The following is an 18,799-nucleotide window of genomic DNA, read 5'->3' as shown; positions in this document are numbered from 1 at the left end:
CAATGTGGACAGAAAGGCACAGTTTGTACAACCATTCTCTCAGGGGCGGATCTAGAGCAAAATCTTGGGGGAGTCCCAATGTGACAAGGGCCCTAGGGAAAAAAATCTTCGGGTCTGACAATTAGTTATACTATTAATCGACTTCTTTTTATTACTTTCTTTTATCGTCAAATATTTCTTCTTCAAACAAAACATACCAAAAAAACTTCAATTTAATCCATGTTAAAACCAGGATTTGCATAATTTAGCAGACAAGTGGACACTTTCACATAGTTTATGCCTTGTTTATTGTGATTTATACTTTAAAATAATTTATTACGGAAAAACATTAAACTGTCATAAAAGATTAATCAAAACGATCAGTAAATATTATCAACTTAAATTTTAATCTAAAATTCTTTTAAAATTTAAGTCTTACGTGCAGATTGAAATACATTTTTCCCTTCAATTGGTTACTCCTTCAGAGTTTTACTTGGGGTTAAAAGGCGAGTTGAAAATTGTTTGTTCCTGATAAAGTTATAAAATGATTTCTGGGAGGTAGCGTGTATGGAAGTTTTCATGTATTTTCCCTGACTTCTCATAGAAGGGTGTGTTATTACCATCTTGGTAGTTTTGGAAAATTTTCCGAACCCCTCCTCTATGTACGTATATATACTTTTATTTAACTGGCAAATGTTTTCTCACATCTTAACTCTCGACTTCTCAATCAGATAGGGGGGGAGGTGAGGAGATTTCGATAAGTGCTATCCCCCACCGAAGAATATATTCCCCTCTTTGCCGTGGATTCATTGCCCCCCCCCAAATGGCATCCCCATCCCTAGCACTTGAACCTGCCCAGGATCAAGGTAAAAACGTCTATTCTTTAGTTAATTTTATGTCAAAAACATAATTAAGTGATACAATTGCGGCAATTTTAATACTTCTGCTCACTGATGATATAACTTTTCCGTTCCCGGTTGAGTAGCTTAACCCTTTTGCGATTTAGAATGATTTGTTGGCAAGCTTGAAGGGTACTCAAGGCTTGAAACGGGTTCTTGTTTTGATCAGGATCAGGTTTAAGGCCTTTGCTGCACTTGAAAAATCATGACATTAGCTTTCTCTTTCGCAATTTGTTTTTGGCTCTGCTGCTTTTTTGGCAATGAAAAAAATTGCAAATACGTCCATTTGTGCAATTTATAAATTTTTTCCCAGGTTCTGCTATTTAGTTTGGCCTTTGATGCATAATTATGTCAGTTTGTACAAGCATTTCGAGATTTTATAACTAGCCGCAGTATCTTCCATATAAAAGAAGGGACATCAGTACATGGTACATCAGTATATGGAATCAGTACAGGTTCCTGTACTGATGCCACTTAAAACTTACAAAGGGTTTACGTACTGCGTTATATATATATATATATATATATATATATATATATATATATATATATATATATATATATATATATATATATATATATATATATATATATAATGAAAAAATAAATCACCAATGCAACAGCACAAACACATAAAAAACAATAAAATAAAGAGGAAGACAGAAGGAGAAAAGGAAGACTGTTTTCCTACATTAGTAATTAATATAGATCAGTACTTGAATGAGGCCTTAACCCTACTCATCCGTACAATTACATAGGTCAAACAGCATAGCCATACACAATCAACCATAAAGAATAATCCATGGACATATATATATATATATATATATATATATATATATATATATATATATATATATATATATATGTGTGTGTGTATGTATATGGAAATTGTAAAAGCAAGATTTTCTTAGTTTGGGAAGGGGAGCTGCCCGTATGAGAAGCCAAAGCTCCTTATGGTGTTAACTATAGTATACGTTAGAGAATTCACATTGTTTGTTCCATTATTTTAGAGGTGCATGACACCTACATGGTGCCTACATGGCCTACATGTAGAGGAGAGGTATAGTGTGCCCGTTTTCTTAATTAGGGAACTCTTTTACAAAGGATCTCCATCCAAGGCCATATCCATAGGGAAAGATATTCATGATTAACCCCTTTTTTTAACATGGGAAGATAGTGTAATAATGAGCAATTTAGTGACTGAAAAGACATAAAAATATTTTTCTCATTGGTGGATTATCTCTCCCCCCACCTCAAATGTGTCCACTCAATCTTGAATTTATATTATGACCAAGGTCCTGCCTGGTGTCTTGCCAGGACCAGGTGCCAGGTCCTGCCAGGAGAAATCTGTTTGAGGGGGACTTATAATTGGTGGGACTAAAAAAAAAAGAAAAGTAGGAATTGTTTAGTTAAATGATGAAAAGTTGAAAAAATAGTATATATTATAAAATCTTAAGATTTGATGCGGGTAAATGATCAGGGACACCCCCTCCCCTTGTATTCATGCCTGGATCCTGCTTCTATTATTTCTTCAATGCTTGTAATGGTACAGGCACCGTAACTAACCATCTAATGCCGTTACTGAATTTTATTCTGGAAAAATTCGAAGAAGAACCATGTCTTGAAATTACAAACAAGGAAGATAGTTCTTTTGTTTCCTAGTACAATTCTTCCTTGTTTTCGTATCTGAGATAAGGAAACAGGAAAAAAGAGCATTTCTCTATTAGCAACTTTAGTCAAAATAGGATTTTATTTGTAAATATAGCACCTCATCTCATCCCATCTTTTTTCTGGAAAGTAGCTGAAAGTTAAAGTCTATAAATTTCCTTTCCTAACATCACAATCAGGCGCATAAGCGAATATACAGCTTTTTTGTATTTTTTCAATAACTTCCTATATTTTACATGTAATTGTCCAGTTTTGAGATTTCCTCAAACGTAGCTTGCACACTAAACAGACACACCTCTGCCCATGAATTCGTGCGGATATGCCTGATTCGACCCAAAAAATGATTTGGCTGATTAAACAGACTCTATGGAATTTTTCGCCTTTTCCGTCAAATCTATGCACTTGTTCATTGTTTTTGGTCCTATCCCTTTGAACAGAAAACTTCAGATAACATTGCATGCTGTAGACCGTCTGAGAGATCTTAATGGCTCAAAATCAACCATGACAGATCATTTTTTTACAGTATAAGGGGGAGGAGTATAATAATCAACCTCTATCTGTCTCGACTTAAAAAATTACTTTTTGAAAAATAAAAAAATAATCACATTGACTAGTTAATGCAAGCTATTCTATTGTACAGTACTTGTTACCAAAGTTCAGATTAAAGTGTGTTTCTGCATTGTATAATTTTATTCACTCTGTGGGTGTTCAGCTCTGACACAGCTTTTAATATCAGAACCAATTTGGTTTTGAGAGAGCTCATTAACATGTCCATGATTTTCATCTAAATTATCCTATTCTGTTGGTTAAAAAACCAGTACCCCCCCCCTCCCTGGATACGACCTTGCAAGATGGGGCATATCAGAGGATTTTCCCACCATAGGTAGACCGGACTGAAAACATGAAGGAGCTTATCTTAAGATTCAAGTTTCCTGGGCGGGGTGGTCCTCTGGGAAAGTTTTAGGAGAAATTCAGGTACTTGTATGATCTACGCCCTACAGCTGTTGTACATTCATTGACGCATTGCAGAACCGGCTTATTCCTTGATATCTTTCAGCTTAGCGCGAGACAAGACAAAGAGAAGGAACAGAATGGATGGAAAATATATAGTTTGGGCTATATATTTGCACATTAGGGGGGGGGGGATAAAGTATTGGACAGTGTGAAGTTAGAAAACAATTTTTACTACATAATATACAAATAACTGTACCTAACACATTAGGCATGCAGACCTGCTATACTTGTTATGCCATGCAAACCCGCTATTCTAGTCTAAGCACAACAATATCCGTGTCATGCGTTAGAGACTCTAACCGGCGGAAGACTGTGTACTCTTTTCCATGATAAAGATAGCAGGAAGAGCTGCAACCTAGTAAACAGCGAGTCACGGCCCGTAGTAACTGAAAATTAAAAATAAGTAATTTCAAATAAACCTCTAAATGTAAAAGAAATGCCATTTGCAACTGTTTTAGGAATTGAAAGTATTACTAATTTTGAACTTCAGGTACAAATTAATTACGAAACCATTTTCTGGAAATTTTGGAAAGAGTTTTAATAGTAACTTCAATAACTACAAAAATATAGATTTGAAGAGAAATAGGTAGCCCCCCCGCCTTGAAATTTGAATAATTTTGTTGGTTTTAACGGTACTTGTCTAGTATATATAACTCGAGAACTTGTATTCCGAGGATGAGACAATATCCGGTTTTCATGCTGTCTATACCAGACAATTCCTTCGGCTCGTTGGGAAACTACATTATACCTATATTTAAATTAAATATTTAGTTGGTATTTTGGTCAGGTTACGCATTTGATATAATGCGCTCTGGGCGGCCCCCCTTCCATAATTGTTTGTGGTAGTTTTCTTAATTTTATTGCTAAATTTTATTTTCATCATATTTTGTTTCATTTCATAAGCATTAACCAAACTTCATTTCTCAATTTTGTTGTATTCTAGTTTTGGTGTTATTTGGTTGTTTTACATTTGTTTTTTCATAGGCAAATATTTTGGGGGTGATACCTAGCACGGGGATATCATAGTGAATTTATGGTAGGCACGCCACTTGCCTGGGTAGGGAATTTAAAGTGCCGACACCCTATAGGCAAGTGTTTATTCTCCTTATGATCCCTTGTGTTGGGTTGTTGTCCCTGAATTATTTGTCTTTTTTTTACTGTTTCTAATATTTGGTAAATGACGACTTATACTTACTTACGACACGACTGCCTGTCCATGGATTATTCTTTGTGGTTGTTTTTGCATAGCTATGCTGTTTGACCTAGGTAATTGTATGGATGAGTAGGGTTAAGGCCTCATTCAAGTACTAATCTATATTAATTACTAATGTAGGAAAACAGTCTTCCTTTTCTCCTTTTGTCTTCTTTTTTCTTTTTTTTATGTGTTTGTTCTGCTGCATTGATGATTTCTTTTTTCATTATATTATAGACAAGTACCGTTTTAACTTGAGTCTACACTTTCATGTAAAAAATTATCTTTTAAATTTAGTTTCTGTCTGTTTCGAATGTGCTTTTTATTAAAAGGCGACCGGTTAAAATGCAAGGACTAGGATAGGAGCATTGACAGATATATTAATAACGATTTTGTTTTGCGAGAGACACCAATAGAATTTTGATCCTTAAATTGCTGCAAGTGCAATACGACATCACATTGGAAAATACATAAATTAACAAATCATATAAATAAAACCTCGATATTTTGTGGAAGGGGCACGGAACCAATGCCCCCCCCCCCCCTGCGCTGAGTCATGTAGCGAGTAAAGAAACAACGAAACGCTCATCATTTGCTCCATTGGTCGGCATAATGAAATGGTGTCTACTATAGAAACAAAATGGTTAAAATCAAATATTGAATTATCTAATTTTGCCTTAGAGATACGACCCAGTTATAAATGGTTGAAGAATAATTATGAATATCTTTTTCTTGTCCCATCTTGCGGACATTTTTAAGGAAGAGAGAGAAAAAAAGACGGAAACCTTGAGGAGTGCTTGCGTGGATTGGATGATTGCTCCCTAAGGCGTCGCATTCTGCACAAGAACCAAGCTAAATTTTTAGTCTTGAACGAGACTTCGTTTTAGAAGGTTGGTTAAAATGAGAACTGAATCATTAGTGAGGCCTGAAGTGGAGGTCCCTTTGGACCTCAGTTGTAGTTCCAAATTTAGGTCGAATAGTGAAAAATCGTCCCATTCCGAGGACTCGTATAATTATACAGGTGTTTTTGCTACTTTTCATCCTCACTTTGGTTTTGGGTGTCAGTATAATCTGGATGTTAAAGCTGATTCTAAATGTTCCGGTAGTGATTCGGACGAACTTGATACAGCTTTAAGTAGAAATAATTTTTTTAATCACAAGAAGAGGCTGATTACGCGCTACCGTAAGTTATTTTGAGTCTATCAGTCGATTGTTTGGTGAAAACGAATTTGTAGTAGACCTAGGGGGTTGGTAACACTGCAGAACAATTGCTCTTCTGAAGAAAACATACACGTACCACCGTTGTAAAAAAGATTAGTTTGTTGGCCAAAACCAAAATTAACAATCGTAATGAAGCTATTGCACTGAGTTGTGAAATTACTGCTAACTTAGCAACATTCAGTATCACATTGCCTACTGCGAACTTGGGTAAAATTCTCGACAAGTTGCTTTTGGCTATCTTTTAAAGGGGCTAGATTAGGAAAATGAAACTTTCAGTTATGAATCCAGGGCTAAATATATACTCTGGGAAGGTATTGCCATGCTACTATGTCAAGCCTCTTCTGATTTCTAATCCCTAGGAATTAGCCTACTTGACAGGTTTACACCCTAGCCTATTATAATTATAGCCTACTTTAATTTTCAGTTTTAATTTCTTTTTCTCTCGTATTGGTTTTGAAAGTGTAATTCCTGTCATTTGAGTAAAATTTTAAGCCGTATCAATGGATTTGTTTCCAAATTTAGGAATGTATTTGAAGATCTTTGAAACCTCATAAATTGGAACTGAGCAAAGTTCTGAAGCCCAAATACTTCTCTTGTACTTCATCTAAGTAGAAGACCAATTTTCCTAGGTTTCACTTTTACAACCCAAAGATTAAAAGTCATCAAAGGTTAATACCCTCTATAGGGCGAAGGAGTGGAGGTAGATATTTCAAAATACCTTCCCGGGACATACAAATTGGACATTCATTCTTTCATCGCAATTGGCGGCAAATATTTTAGTGCCTGGCCACATTATGCTCTCTCCATGTATCAGGGCCACTTTCCTGACCCTCTCCCTCTGATGATCCCAGATATAGCCCTAATGATAATTTCTCTGTTGATTGAATCTCATGATTCGTCATAGGTTCTTTGTTTAAAGGGGTCTCCGCAGTCTCGACTGGATAAAATATAGTTTCGCCAGAGTAAATTACAATGAAATGTGGATAAATATGATTGCAGATTAAATATTGTTAAAAAAAGACCAAGAATCAAAAGAAATTTGGCAGGGTAATGTGATACCCTGTCACCTTAAGAAGTGACCAGTTACTAAATATTTACCGAATCAGCTTTTGAAATGTGAAGTGTCCTTTTCAAAAGCATTCTGAACTTAATCCAAAATTAGAATTAAAAATTTGATGTTTTACATGCCTATTTATCATATTTGGGGAGAACCTGGCATAGCCTAACTGGTATTTTATCGAAAGTGGTAACCTTTGAAATGGACATAGGTCAATGCTTGCTTGTCTGCGAATTTAATGAAGTTAGTAATTCTATCTGTAGTTTGCGCTTAAAATTTTTGTATGCAATTCGCTACGCTTAAAATAGGAGTTGTTTTCCGGCTCTTATAAAAGGAGCCGGAAATATTTAAATTTCCAACAGGCTACGTCCCATGACTTTGTGTAAATATCGCGGTATTTTAGCTGGATACAATGCAAATTGCACTGCGAAGGTTATTACGTATCTGCTGAGAACCAAAACATTTGTAGAAAAATGTTTATAAAACTTACGTACTGAAATGTCATTTCAATTTTTTCTTTCGGTAAGGTTAATAAGACGGAAAAAATCCTGTTATTACCGGTACTCACTTCGCTGCGCTATTCTCATTTCCCGTAACTGCTGAAATAAGTGGGAAGTGTTTTCATAAGAAATAGAAATAATGTGCCAATCGACATGAAGTCAAAAACAGAAGCCAAAGAATTCTATGTGCTTTTTGCTGCTGATAAGTATATTTTTTTTAATGCTATAAGCCTCTGAAAATTTATCCTCATTCCGGACTAAGCACTAGGCTATGATAGCAAAAGAGTAGCACCACTTCACTTTCATTCAAACCTGTTAACAAATATAATGGTTGCTTCCGTGACAGTTGTATCTCAGCCCCTCCCTCTTAATGGGGCTAGTTGTAGCCCCTAGGTATATACAATGCAAAATAATTCAAATTTGAGAAAAAATATAAATTTTTTCAAACACTGGATAAGGTACAGGGAAGTACCTTATCCATTGTTTGGCCCCTTGAATTGCAACAGCCGAGATGTCGTACTATCACATCCAGTTATGTACACAGACGGAAGAAACCCGTTCTCTCCCAAAATTTAAAAACTTACAGTTTTCTTTGTACTTTGTTTAATTGTTAAATTAAATTATTTATTTGCTCTATCCAATTGAATGTTCTTTTGTGTCCCTACTCAAATAGAGATAAAAACCTATAGATCAAAAAAGAAGATTCCCGAACGTAATCTTGGAGCTTATTGCCTATCTTGACCTCTCATTTTGATTTCTCCTAGTTGTTCTCCCGTGTCAACTTATCTAGGAATTTTAATGAGTTTTTTTTGCCTTAGTATTGGGTGACATTAATGTTTGTTTTTTGTTTAATAATAAAGCATACTCTAAAGATAATGTTGTAAGTCAAATAGATAACATTTTGTAATTAGAAAAATTTCCAATAACAAAAAAGTGTTTCTTATTCATGGTCGTAAATCCCTATAAGTTAATATTAGTACCTGTCTGACGGGCACTTCCGATCAATGGGATGGCATGAATTCATCAAGGGGCGCTGAGGACCCTCCTTGGTGACCTTGATCATACATAACTATAAGCAGGGTTGCCACCTGCAGCACGAAAGTGCTATTTTAGCACTATTTTATAATGTATAGCACTATAGCACGTGCTCAGGGTTGCTAAAATAGCACGAACGTACCATTTCAGCACTATTTTGGCAATTGTAGCACTTTAGGAACTGACCGTGGTGGCAACCCTGGCTATAAATCGTGTATGAGTAACATTCCTGAGGATATAGAGACAATTACAAAAATATTCAGGTACTTCCGTATTAAAGCCAGTGCAGCAGAAGTTGCGCTAATATTGAGATAGCTAAGGAATAGATATATCTTTAGAGTAAATATTTCATACTGAATCCAAAAATAACATTCACTTGTGCCGGAAATTAACTATAAAACACCTCTCTCCTCCCCATATGCAAATATATACAATGAGTTGTAGGCTATATATGCAATGAATTTATATTATTGATTTAACGGTTCGTCGAAACAACGGAAAATTCATTGCATATACATTTCATGATGTATAGGTCAGCGTATAGGGTGATGGGGGGGGGGGGGTGTAAAGCTTATTTCCGAAGAACTTTTTATTTTCGTACAAAGCCCTATTGGGTTCAGGGCGAAATTATGCCCTGTTGTGGTGTCGTTAATGCTTAAGTACCAGTATGTCTTTCAATCATTGAAAGGGAATAGAAATTCAATGGTGTGTCTAGAGGTAAATCTTTATTCCATAGCAATCTAGAAATTATCTTTGAATGACCTTTTCCCGTACAGTTGCCCAAATGGCATCAAAGTCGATGATTAATCTAGGCGCGTACCTGTAGGGCTGAACCAAATTTGGCCTGTACAATTGCAATCGGATTAGTTACCCATTTGCAAGTGAATCGGTTACCTGAAACGACCTGCATGAATGTAGATGGGTCCCAGAGACAGGGGAAGGATAGAAATTTCACGAAAAATTGGAAAGATCCTGATCTTTTGCAGAACACTGGCCAGAAGTCCTCCCGTTTACGTACTACTGTACTACTACTACTACTGCTACTTACAACTTAATGCAGCTACACACAATCCTCCTCCATCCCAATCTATTCCAAACCTCTCTCTTTACAGCCTCCCAAATTTCCAATTTCCCTTAAGTTCTTCCTTATGACATCCTCCCACCCAATTCTGGGAGTACCTACTTTTTGTTTGGCCCTAGATGGTTGGCTGAGAAGGATGATCTTTGGAAATCTATCGTCCTTTGTCCGTATAATATGTCCTAGCCATTTCAACCTTCCTATCATTGTAACCATAGACAACAAGAAAGAACCACATTTTTGTATAGCTTACTGTTTGAAATACAGTCTGTCAGACGGGTACCCAAAAGAATCTGTAGACAATTCCTCTAGAAAGTACCTAATAAATCCTCCTCCGTCTTTCGGGTAGCTCGATTTTCAGAGCCATACTTGACCACTGTCACTGTACCTTCAAATATCCTAATGTTGGTTCACAGACTTACCTTCCTATCCGTCCAAAAAATTTTCAACTGTAATAAATACCCTGGGCCTTCGCTATTCTGCTTTTAAAATCTTCACTGCATCAACCATCTTTGCTAATAATAGGCCTACTACCTAGGCAAGTGAAGCTATCCACTTTGGATAGCTTCCAACAGCCACCCAACATCACTTATTCACCTTCACCTATTCCCAGTCTGATCAACTTAGTCTTCTTAACATTGATTTTTGAACCTGTTCTTGCACCCTAAACTATCTTGACCTCCAAAAAAACAAAAGAAAATTTCAAAAATCACGAAAAAATAACATTTTCACCTAGGACACTCAAATCATCAGCATAATCTAGTCTATAATTGTTTATTTTCTCATTTGATTCCGTGCTCTGCCATAGCCTTTGCCGTGTTCATAGGACAAAGTCAATCAAATTGATCTATATAAATGTGGAAAGACCGCAACTCTGCTTTATTCCTGATTTAATATGAAACCAGTTACCAACCTCATTTCCTACCTTACCACAGGATTTTTTTTTTCGTACATAGCAATAATACCATTAATGCATTTACCTGGTATACCATACAAGGATAGGACCTTCTCTAGAGCGCTTCTTTCGGCTGAATCAAGCGCTTGCTCATAATCTGTAAAAGTAAGGACTAAAGGGTCTGATGACTCAGACACCTTTCAATCATTGCTCTAAGAGTAAAAATTTGGTTGACGCATCCGCTTCTCTTCCTAAAACCACATTGTTTTTCTTTTAATTTATCTACAGCACCATCTCTGAAAAGCATCATCATACCAAGTAGTTTGCTTTCTACAGAAACCAAGATAATGCCTCTTTAATAATCACACTTACTCTTATCGCCTTTCTTATAGAGGGGTTTGTAGGTATGTAACAAATCTTATGCAAAGGAAATTTGATAAAAAAAACATGTTCTCTTTAAAATTAATACGATGAAAATGTTGAATAGTCAAAAATTACGTGTGAGTCGCTTTCAAGATTGTCACATTTACCAAATAACAGGCCAAGGACTAATTTAAAGTATAACTATTAAAATTCGTATGTCCAGAATTAGCTAGATTCAGCATTATTTAAATTAAGTTGAAGATAAATCGCAACGATTGTTATTGGGGAGTATTTTAGAAAATAAGTGTCCCATAATTTCCAATTTAGTTTAAAATGATGCGTACGGCATAGTAAAGGACATAATATATGTCTTATAAGACATACAAAAAAAATTCAAATGCACAAATACTAAGTAAATTACGCTCTATTTGACATCGTTGCGTGTAAGACAAATTTTCCTACTGCTATTGCATAATATGCCAGTAAATTGAATAAAAACGCTTGCGTTGCATTTGATAAAACCATAATATCTTAGTTTGCTTTTGACTTTTTATTACTTAAAAAAACTTGAAGCTGTTCGGAATCAAGCTTGAGTTTGTAAAAATATCTCTATAATCATTTAAAACTCTGGTTTAAACCCTATCATGGAGAAACATTTATTAAAAAAATTTTTGAGAGAGGAAGGGGTATGTTCTTGAAAGACTCTGGAGAGACGAAAAACTAAGCTTCGATATTCTTGACGTGGATATTGTTTGCTATCATACGAAGGTCAACATAGAAGCTAAAAATATGGTGGGGCATTTGTTAATTAATTTAATTCAATAGGCGGAAGAGAGTTTGCCATAATATCTAATTCATGTGGTCTAAGTAGGGTCTTCGTAACTTTAATTTGTAGTAAGGGTTAATTTGTAATCACTAAAGACCTATCCGTATTTGTAAGATAGTGGTTAAATTTTGAAACAAAAAACAACAACAACAAAAAAAACAGATCAGTAGCAATTCGAATCCTAGTTCCCTCATTTGTTAATCAGATTTAAGTTGAACCCATTCTCCTTTTCTAAGCATAGTTATGGTAAATACACATCGGAACTCCAAACTATTGCTCTTTCTTTTAAGACCCTCCTATGACATTTATATCCTCCATTGATCTTTCTATATATATATATATCCCGGCAGAGCTAGTCCCGGAAGCTGTAATTTTAATGTGGGGGCGGAAAATCGATTTCTTTGTTTTGCGCAGAAGTGGGATATCTTTACCTATCCCTCAGGGATACATCTCCAAAATCAGTAACCTGAAATAAACTCTTATTTCCGGCTGCTGACGCAATTCTATCCCTTAATCAATATTTCAAGGCGGGACTAATCTTGCCCTTACGTCAGGAATTGGTTCCTTGAATTAAGGAAGAAGGTTTATGAATGGGAAAAGATCTAAGAATGGTAATATTCAAGGATAACCTTTTCTTGTCCTCTCAGGTACATGTTTTGCTGACGCATTTCTCTTCCAAGAGAAGCGGAAATAATTCTCCACTTCTTAAGGTGGTCTAGATAAGAAACCCTGGGTTTCGTTTAGAATTTAAATAATCTAGACTGAAGTAGTTTTTTATAAGGGTTCTTGAGGAATGGAATAAAAAAAATCACTTATCCTTTAAAATAGAGGTTTTGACATCTTTCAATAATGCAGAGAATATATCCAACAGAGGCTCGAGGAATTGGCTTAACGGTCGAAAAACTATATATATTCTGAACATTCATATTTGCTTGGACTTGTGAAACATATATATTCTTGCTCTCCCATTTAAAAAAAGGAGAGCTCTATGTACCGATAGGTTACCTTGTTTCTCCTCTATTAGAGACCTGGCTTATAATAACGATTTACGGCCCTTATGTTGGGACTGCCTCTAGATTATTATGTCTTGCGCTTGTATTTATATTGAGATTTCTAAACAGGATCAGGCAAATAATAAGGGCTGTGTTTCACAAGCTAGAGGATTCTCATCGTTCTAACTACGAGGATTAAGCTGAAATAATCTTATAACTAATATGATTCAGGCTCAATATCATTCAGTTTACTTATACTCCAAAATAGTTAGACAAGTTAGGACAATGAAGCTTTTCTATTTTTGCTAGCCATTTTTATTTTTATAAAAGACCAGAAAAAGAAATAGAAGAAGGCGTATCACAAAATAAACCTTTTTTCTATATAGAAAGGAAACGTTAAAAGTGCAGGGTAGGCACCTTGGGGAGGAGGTCTAGCTTCCCTACACCTTTGGAAGATCGAAGAACATGTGCAATGTTTGGAAAAAAAAATTAACACTTTACTCTCTCAAACTTCGGCCCCATCCTTGGATATATATATATATATATATATATATATATATATATATATATATATATATATATATATAATTATATAATTATTTAATTATATAAGGAAAAAAAAACATAGGTGAAGATCGAAAAACTGCTGACTGTGTAATGAGACATTCTGGCTTGGTAAGATGGGTTGAGGTCTTGTCGTATAATGTCAAACAGTTGCCTTCAGACCTGATATTTCTTGACATAGACAATTGTATAGTTAGATCACAAATGTAAGGTTTTTTCTTTGCATTTCGGCACTTTATTGCTGAATTAAATAAAAAACAAGTTTTTTTCAACTGAATGTAAGAAGCAACATTAAAACTTAAGACAAATAGAAATTATTCCGTATACGTATGGGCCTTTCCCTTCCGCCTACCACCATTCTCTGCATGTTTTACAAGTGATTTTAAGTTACAAATAAACGAATTATGACGGAATTGTGAAAAAAATATGCAGCAGCTTGGGATAGGCCAAACAAGGAGCACAATCGTCAAACTCTAAATGAGATTACTGTTTTATGGGGTTCTACTAGCACCAGTTTTTCACTCGCATAGGCTTCCATACTTTTTCAGCTGGCTGACAAGAGCTAACTTGAGCAAGTGTTCTTAAAAACTTGCATGAACTTTGACCGCTTAAGTCATGAACTTATGAATTTGACCGCTTAAGTCACCGCTTAAGTAAAATAAAGAAACTGATGAGCTCATTTATTTTCTGATTGACTCATAAGCGATTCCAAGTTTCAAATTGAATACAACTTCTATAGCACATAGACATGTACATTTCCTTACTAATTTCTTGAATAAGGATTTCCGTTTGGGGGGGGGGAGGTGTGTTGTAGGAAAAAAAAAGCTCAAGAAGACTGAGTACTGCAAATCTAAAACCTTGACTTTGTAAGGTACTCTGTGGTTGCAAACATTTTTAATTTGTATTTTTCACTTTCACTTTATTTCTGAAGCCGTTCTTTTTTTTTTCACATGACCCTGATTCGCAAAGCTAAGGACGTAAGTTGAATAACCCGTTCATTATTTTCAATTTTTGAAATGAATTCAAGTCGAAACAACGTACAATTTGCCTTTGAGAGCAATTCAAGTTCAAGTTGAAACAATGTACAAAATGCCTTTGTTAGAATAAATGACAAGATGGGAACTAGAGACACATTTGTGCCGTTCACTGTGAGTTAACCCAGTAAAGTACTCTAAAGGTTGGGGGGGATGATGCATTGCGTTTTTTTACTATATTACATTGGGATGTACTCGAGGAGCTCTGTGACTTCCCTCAAAAGGTTAGGATTTTTGGAATTTTCCATTATTTCCTATAGGTTTCACATTATTAGCCTGGTTTCTGCTGTTTAAATTGCCTTCCCCCCCTGAAATTTTTAAGAAATCGCACCAGTCGCTCGGTCAAAAACTAAGGCCCTGATTTTTTTCTGTTTAATCATGTGTTTAAGCATATAAAATTTATTGGTCGGTAAGAGAATTTATTTAAGCGAAATGGAGTATGAAAAGCTATTATTTAGTGACCTTTTGTCGTTCTTTCGGTATCAATCCTAATTATTGTGTAAGTACTTATTTTCGAGTCTGTCAAATGTAGGGGCACCAAAAGACGAAAAAATAGGGGGGAAGAGCAAGATTATTATTTTTTTTTTTTTAGTATAAAATACTACAATTGCCAAGTTGCCCCCTAATAATTTTTGCTGTAAAAAATGAGAAAAGTGCAATATCAGAAATAGCTTAATTTCACAGGAAAAACGTGAGCTGTTGTACGCCCATATTTATGGGATTGAAAATACTGTTAGGAAATTCTCGCTTCTGTAATTTGGTCAGATACATGGATTTTTTCCAAGAGGTCACGAGTCTCAAGGTCCTTCTCTGAATATGGTTGGTAACAAGTCTTAACACCACATTTACGTGGTTACCGGTCCTGCTGATACTCAACAAGTTACTTCATTTTTCCCTTTTCATTTATTCCTTTTAGGTAGTTAATATATCCACAGTCTTTCCAGTCCATCCACAAGGGGGCCTCAGTGTCCACCCCATCTCAGATTCATTTGTTCTGGCCAAATAATCAACCATTATTCTAGTATTTTTTAGATTTTACCAAAAAGCTTAGTAGTTTCCACACATTCCTCCTTTTTTCTTGATATTTTGACGACTTTGTACTACCCACTCTCCCCAATCATTGTTGCAGCAAAGCAAATTTACGTACGCATGCCTGATCATCTTATTCCACAGTGATTCCTAACTGTAGAAATAATTTATTCTGCTTCCATTGTGTTATTCGATGTTTGATTTTATGAACACACATGTTGAAGTGTTATTTTTATTCAAAAGGATCTAAATTTAGTTATATCACTTCGTTGGTTAGTTCGGCATGCGTTGACTCGAACTTCGGCCGAGAAATTAAATGACTGCCAGGTAGAAAAATAAACACACTAAGGATTCTTGGCTTACCTATCCATGCTCAAAGGTGCCAATGTATCCAACCAGAATCCTTTTATTTTCTCTTTTTTAGCCCCTTCCTAAATTTGCACATTTCTGATAAAGCCTAAATGACATTTTTTGCACATTTTAAGGTATAAATATATAAATAAACATTTTTATTAATGGCTAAATAATAAGTCTTGAAACTGGATAATGCCCGTCCTTTCTTGGGTTAAACTTGAATTTGAGAATGGTAGTAAAACAAAAATATAATGTACTATTTGGGGAATTGCACCGATATTTTTGGGCCTGGTTTTTCCTATCACGTTTGTAACTGTGTTTAGCTACGGTAATTAGTAGCAGTTTGTAGTTTGTTAGCCAAAGATTTGAGAAAGTAGACTGTTCTTTATGGGTGTGTGTTGAGTGTTGTTTTAAATGGAAGAAGCAGAAATAATTCGACAAAGACTGGTTGAAGGATTCCAGCTCCTGGAATAAATCGTACCCTTTATTTTTTTGAAGGCAAATTTTGCCTTGATACTTTTTCCGAGTATTACAAGACTTTGCCATTTTGTATGCTTTTATCACTCAGAGAAAGAAAAATAATCAATTAAGACTTGTAGTACCTCCTCCTCGATCACTCTCGTTAGATACAATTTAACAACAAAACCGATTCTGTAGTTCAACGTCTTATGTGTACATACGGGTAAGGTAAGGGCTGCTCTCCACATTATTTTGATCATATATATATATATATATATATATATATATATATATATATATATATATATATATATATATATATATATATATATATATATATTCCAGTAAGATGATAAAAGTCTGTTTTGTAAAATAACATTTCCATTGCCTTGTCGTAACAATCTCCTTCTTTGATAAACAATTGTATAATGATATTGAAATTTAGTTTTTCACGTTTTCAGTGGAAGCAAACCAAGATCCTGCCCACTCAATTCTTCGAGCTGAGTTGGAAGCTAAAGTTACCACGTCTCCTTCTCCAGGGTCACCTCCAACTTGTGTGACCGATTTCTTAAGAGGCATCCTAAGCGGTCCAGTTGCTCTATCAAGCATTCATGGAGAATTGGAACCACAAGTAGCTCTTCCAGGGCTTCTAAAAATAACTGTTCCAGGTATTCTGTAATGTCTCATTTGAACTTCCCCACCCCTCCCCGCCTTTTTTACCGCTAGTATCTCTTAAATATTTTTTTTTCATAGACAAATTGGGACCTGGTACTCGCGTTTGAATAGTGGTTGGGATACCCCTGGAAAATAAAAACAAACAAAGAAAACAGCACACACATACGCATAAAGATTAGAAAACTGTGGGATACTAAAAATCTTGAAATCCCAGGTGGTCTGTGCACGCCTGTCAATATAGGCTTGTAAAAACAAAACATTTTTTTTTCTAAACCAGCCCGGAGAACGTTACAGAAAGATTCTTGGGCGTTCTTCCAAGAAGTTCACAATTTGTATCTCATTTATTTTTGACCCTTCTCGTGGGTACCCTTAGATCTCATTATGGGTGGTGAGTTCAAGCCCTTTCCAAAGAGAGGTCAAGCTCTTGACCTGATCCAAGGTGGCTAGAATGTTTATCCATTGAGAAAGTTAAGCTCATCCATAACAATATTTCAATAATTGGCCCCCCATGAGAATGACCTTACCTGACCTAGATTCCTTAGCATATGCTTTGCTTTAACCTGTGAAAATAGTAGTCTTGATTGTTTCCTTAGCTTTGCGGTGTTCTGGGAAATAAAATGTGATCTTTGTGCTTCTGTTGCGGATAATCAACTGTTTGAGAATCGTTTTTGTCGAAGAATCATTTTCGACAAAAACAATTCGCAGCCCTTCCAATGCTGCAACTTAAAGGGCGTTATGTTACACGGAATGAATGTTGCAGAAATAGAGAAAAACTGAAGAATGTGCTTTGAGTTTTCGTTTATTTTACGAGCCAATTTGATTGTTCTAAGTCATCCAATATACAAAAAAAAACAAAAATTTGATATTAAGAGTACCATCCTCAGCTATTTTTGTTAGCAAGAGAAGACCATGTAATACATTTAAGAATAGGAAATAGAAATTTCTAGATATTTTGAGTACCAAATAGGCAATGGTTGTTCTGGTCTCTCTTGTGCCCGAGGCAAAAGCTTGATTGCCCCCCACTTTCCATGTCTCCCAGATACTTTGAGATTAATTAATTAATAATTTATTTTTAATTATTATTATTTTAATTGAATTATTGTTTTTAATTGTTTGTTATTCTTTCTATTATTGATTAATTAATAATTTGCTTTATTACTTATTCGGAATTTTGCGCTCTTAAAATTTCTGTACCTGGGGCAAGTACCCCCTCTATCCCCCATAAAACCGCCTCTGCGAATAAGGTAGCAGAAATGAAAAACTGCTTTGTAGCGTATTTTGAACAGCCTTACTTTGATCTTTTCATGAAATACTATTGCCTGGAATTGGGCCATTTGAAAAGTTTAAAGAAAACCTTTTGAGAATTTTTAATAAATATTATGTGGACAGTAATAGAGTCACTGACTATTTCAAAGAGCTATCTTCCGACCGTAATAGGGTGTATTTACTTCCATTTCTAAAACAAAATTTTAGTTGTCTTCCCTCCCTACAAAAAGTTTTCAAGAACCGAGATCCTACCTACAAAATAAAAACACGGTGTATTTCTAATAGTTTAAGTTAGATGTAGGCTACGCAGTTTCTACACCATATCCCCTTCGTATCATAGTAGTTTTAGATTCGACTAGCTAAAAGCTAGCATTTTCGCACTTAATTGATTTTGATTTTTGACGGCTGAGATTGAATTAAAATCAAATTTGAAACAGGAAATGAGTATTTCTTGTTCTATTTAACTATTAAGTCATGTATCCATACAAGTTGAAAATGAAGAAACCTTTTTAAATTTGTTTCACAGCTTCCACGTTTTCCATCGTGTGAATTGAAACCGTAAAAATACATACTCTACATCTTTATCTACGCAAGGCATCTACCAGAGGACTTCTTTGGGGGAGAGGGGTGGGGGGTTGTATAAATTTGAAATAAAATCACAATAGAACAGGTAGGTCATATGCCTCACGCCGAAAT

General features: G+C 35.3%; 1 protein-coding gene across 12 annotated transcripts in view; it reads left to right on the top strand.

Moving 5' to 3' along the window:
• The window catches only part of LOC136038751 (ets DNA-binding protein pokkuri-like), a 194,271-nt gene that overhangs the window by 146,357 nt on the left and 29,115 nt on the right, over nucleotides 1–18,799 (top strand). For 8 of the 12 annotated variants that reach the window (XM_065722113.1, XM_065722114.1, XM_065722116.1 and 5 more), the window contains one exon: nucleotides 16,624–16,761. The exons of 1 other annotated variant lie outside the window; for it this stretch is intronic. Coding sequence is in view for 3 of the 11 variants with exons in the window: in XM_065722108.1 (XP_065578180.1) it covers nucleotides 5,656–5,938; nucleotides 16,624–16,830 (490 nt within the window). In the remaining 8 variants the exon portion in view is untranslated. Of the gene's footprint in view, nucleotides 1–5,632; nucleotides 5,939–16,623; nucleotides 16,831–18,799 lie in introns of those variants that run through there. 3 more of the 12 variants (XM_065722108.1, XM_065722110.1, XM_065722109.1) reach the window with 3 other exon arrangements.

Source organism: Artemia franciscana, chromosome 18 (genome assembly GCF_032884065.1).
Source record: "Artemia franciscana chromosome 18, ASM3288406v1, whole genome shotgun sequence".
Classification (NCBI taxonomy): Eukaryota; Metazoa; Arthropoda; class Branchiopoda; order Anostraca; family Artemiidae; genus Artemia; species Artemia franciscana.
The sequence above is the reverse complement of the archived record's forward strand: the minus strand, read 5'-3'. Positions and strand labels throughout refer to the sequence as shown.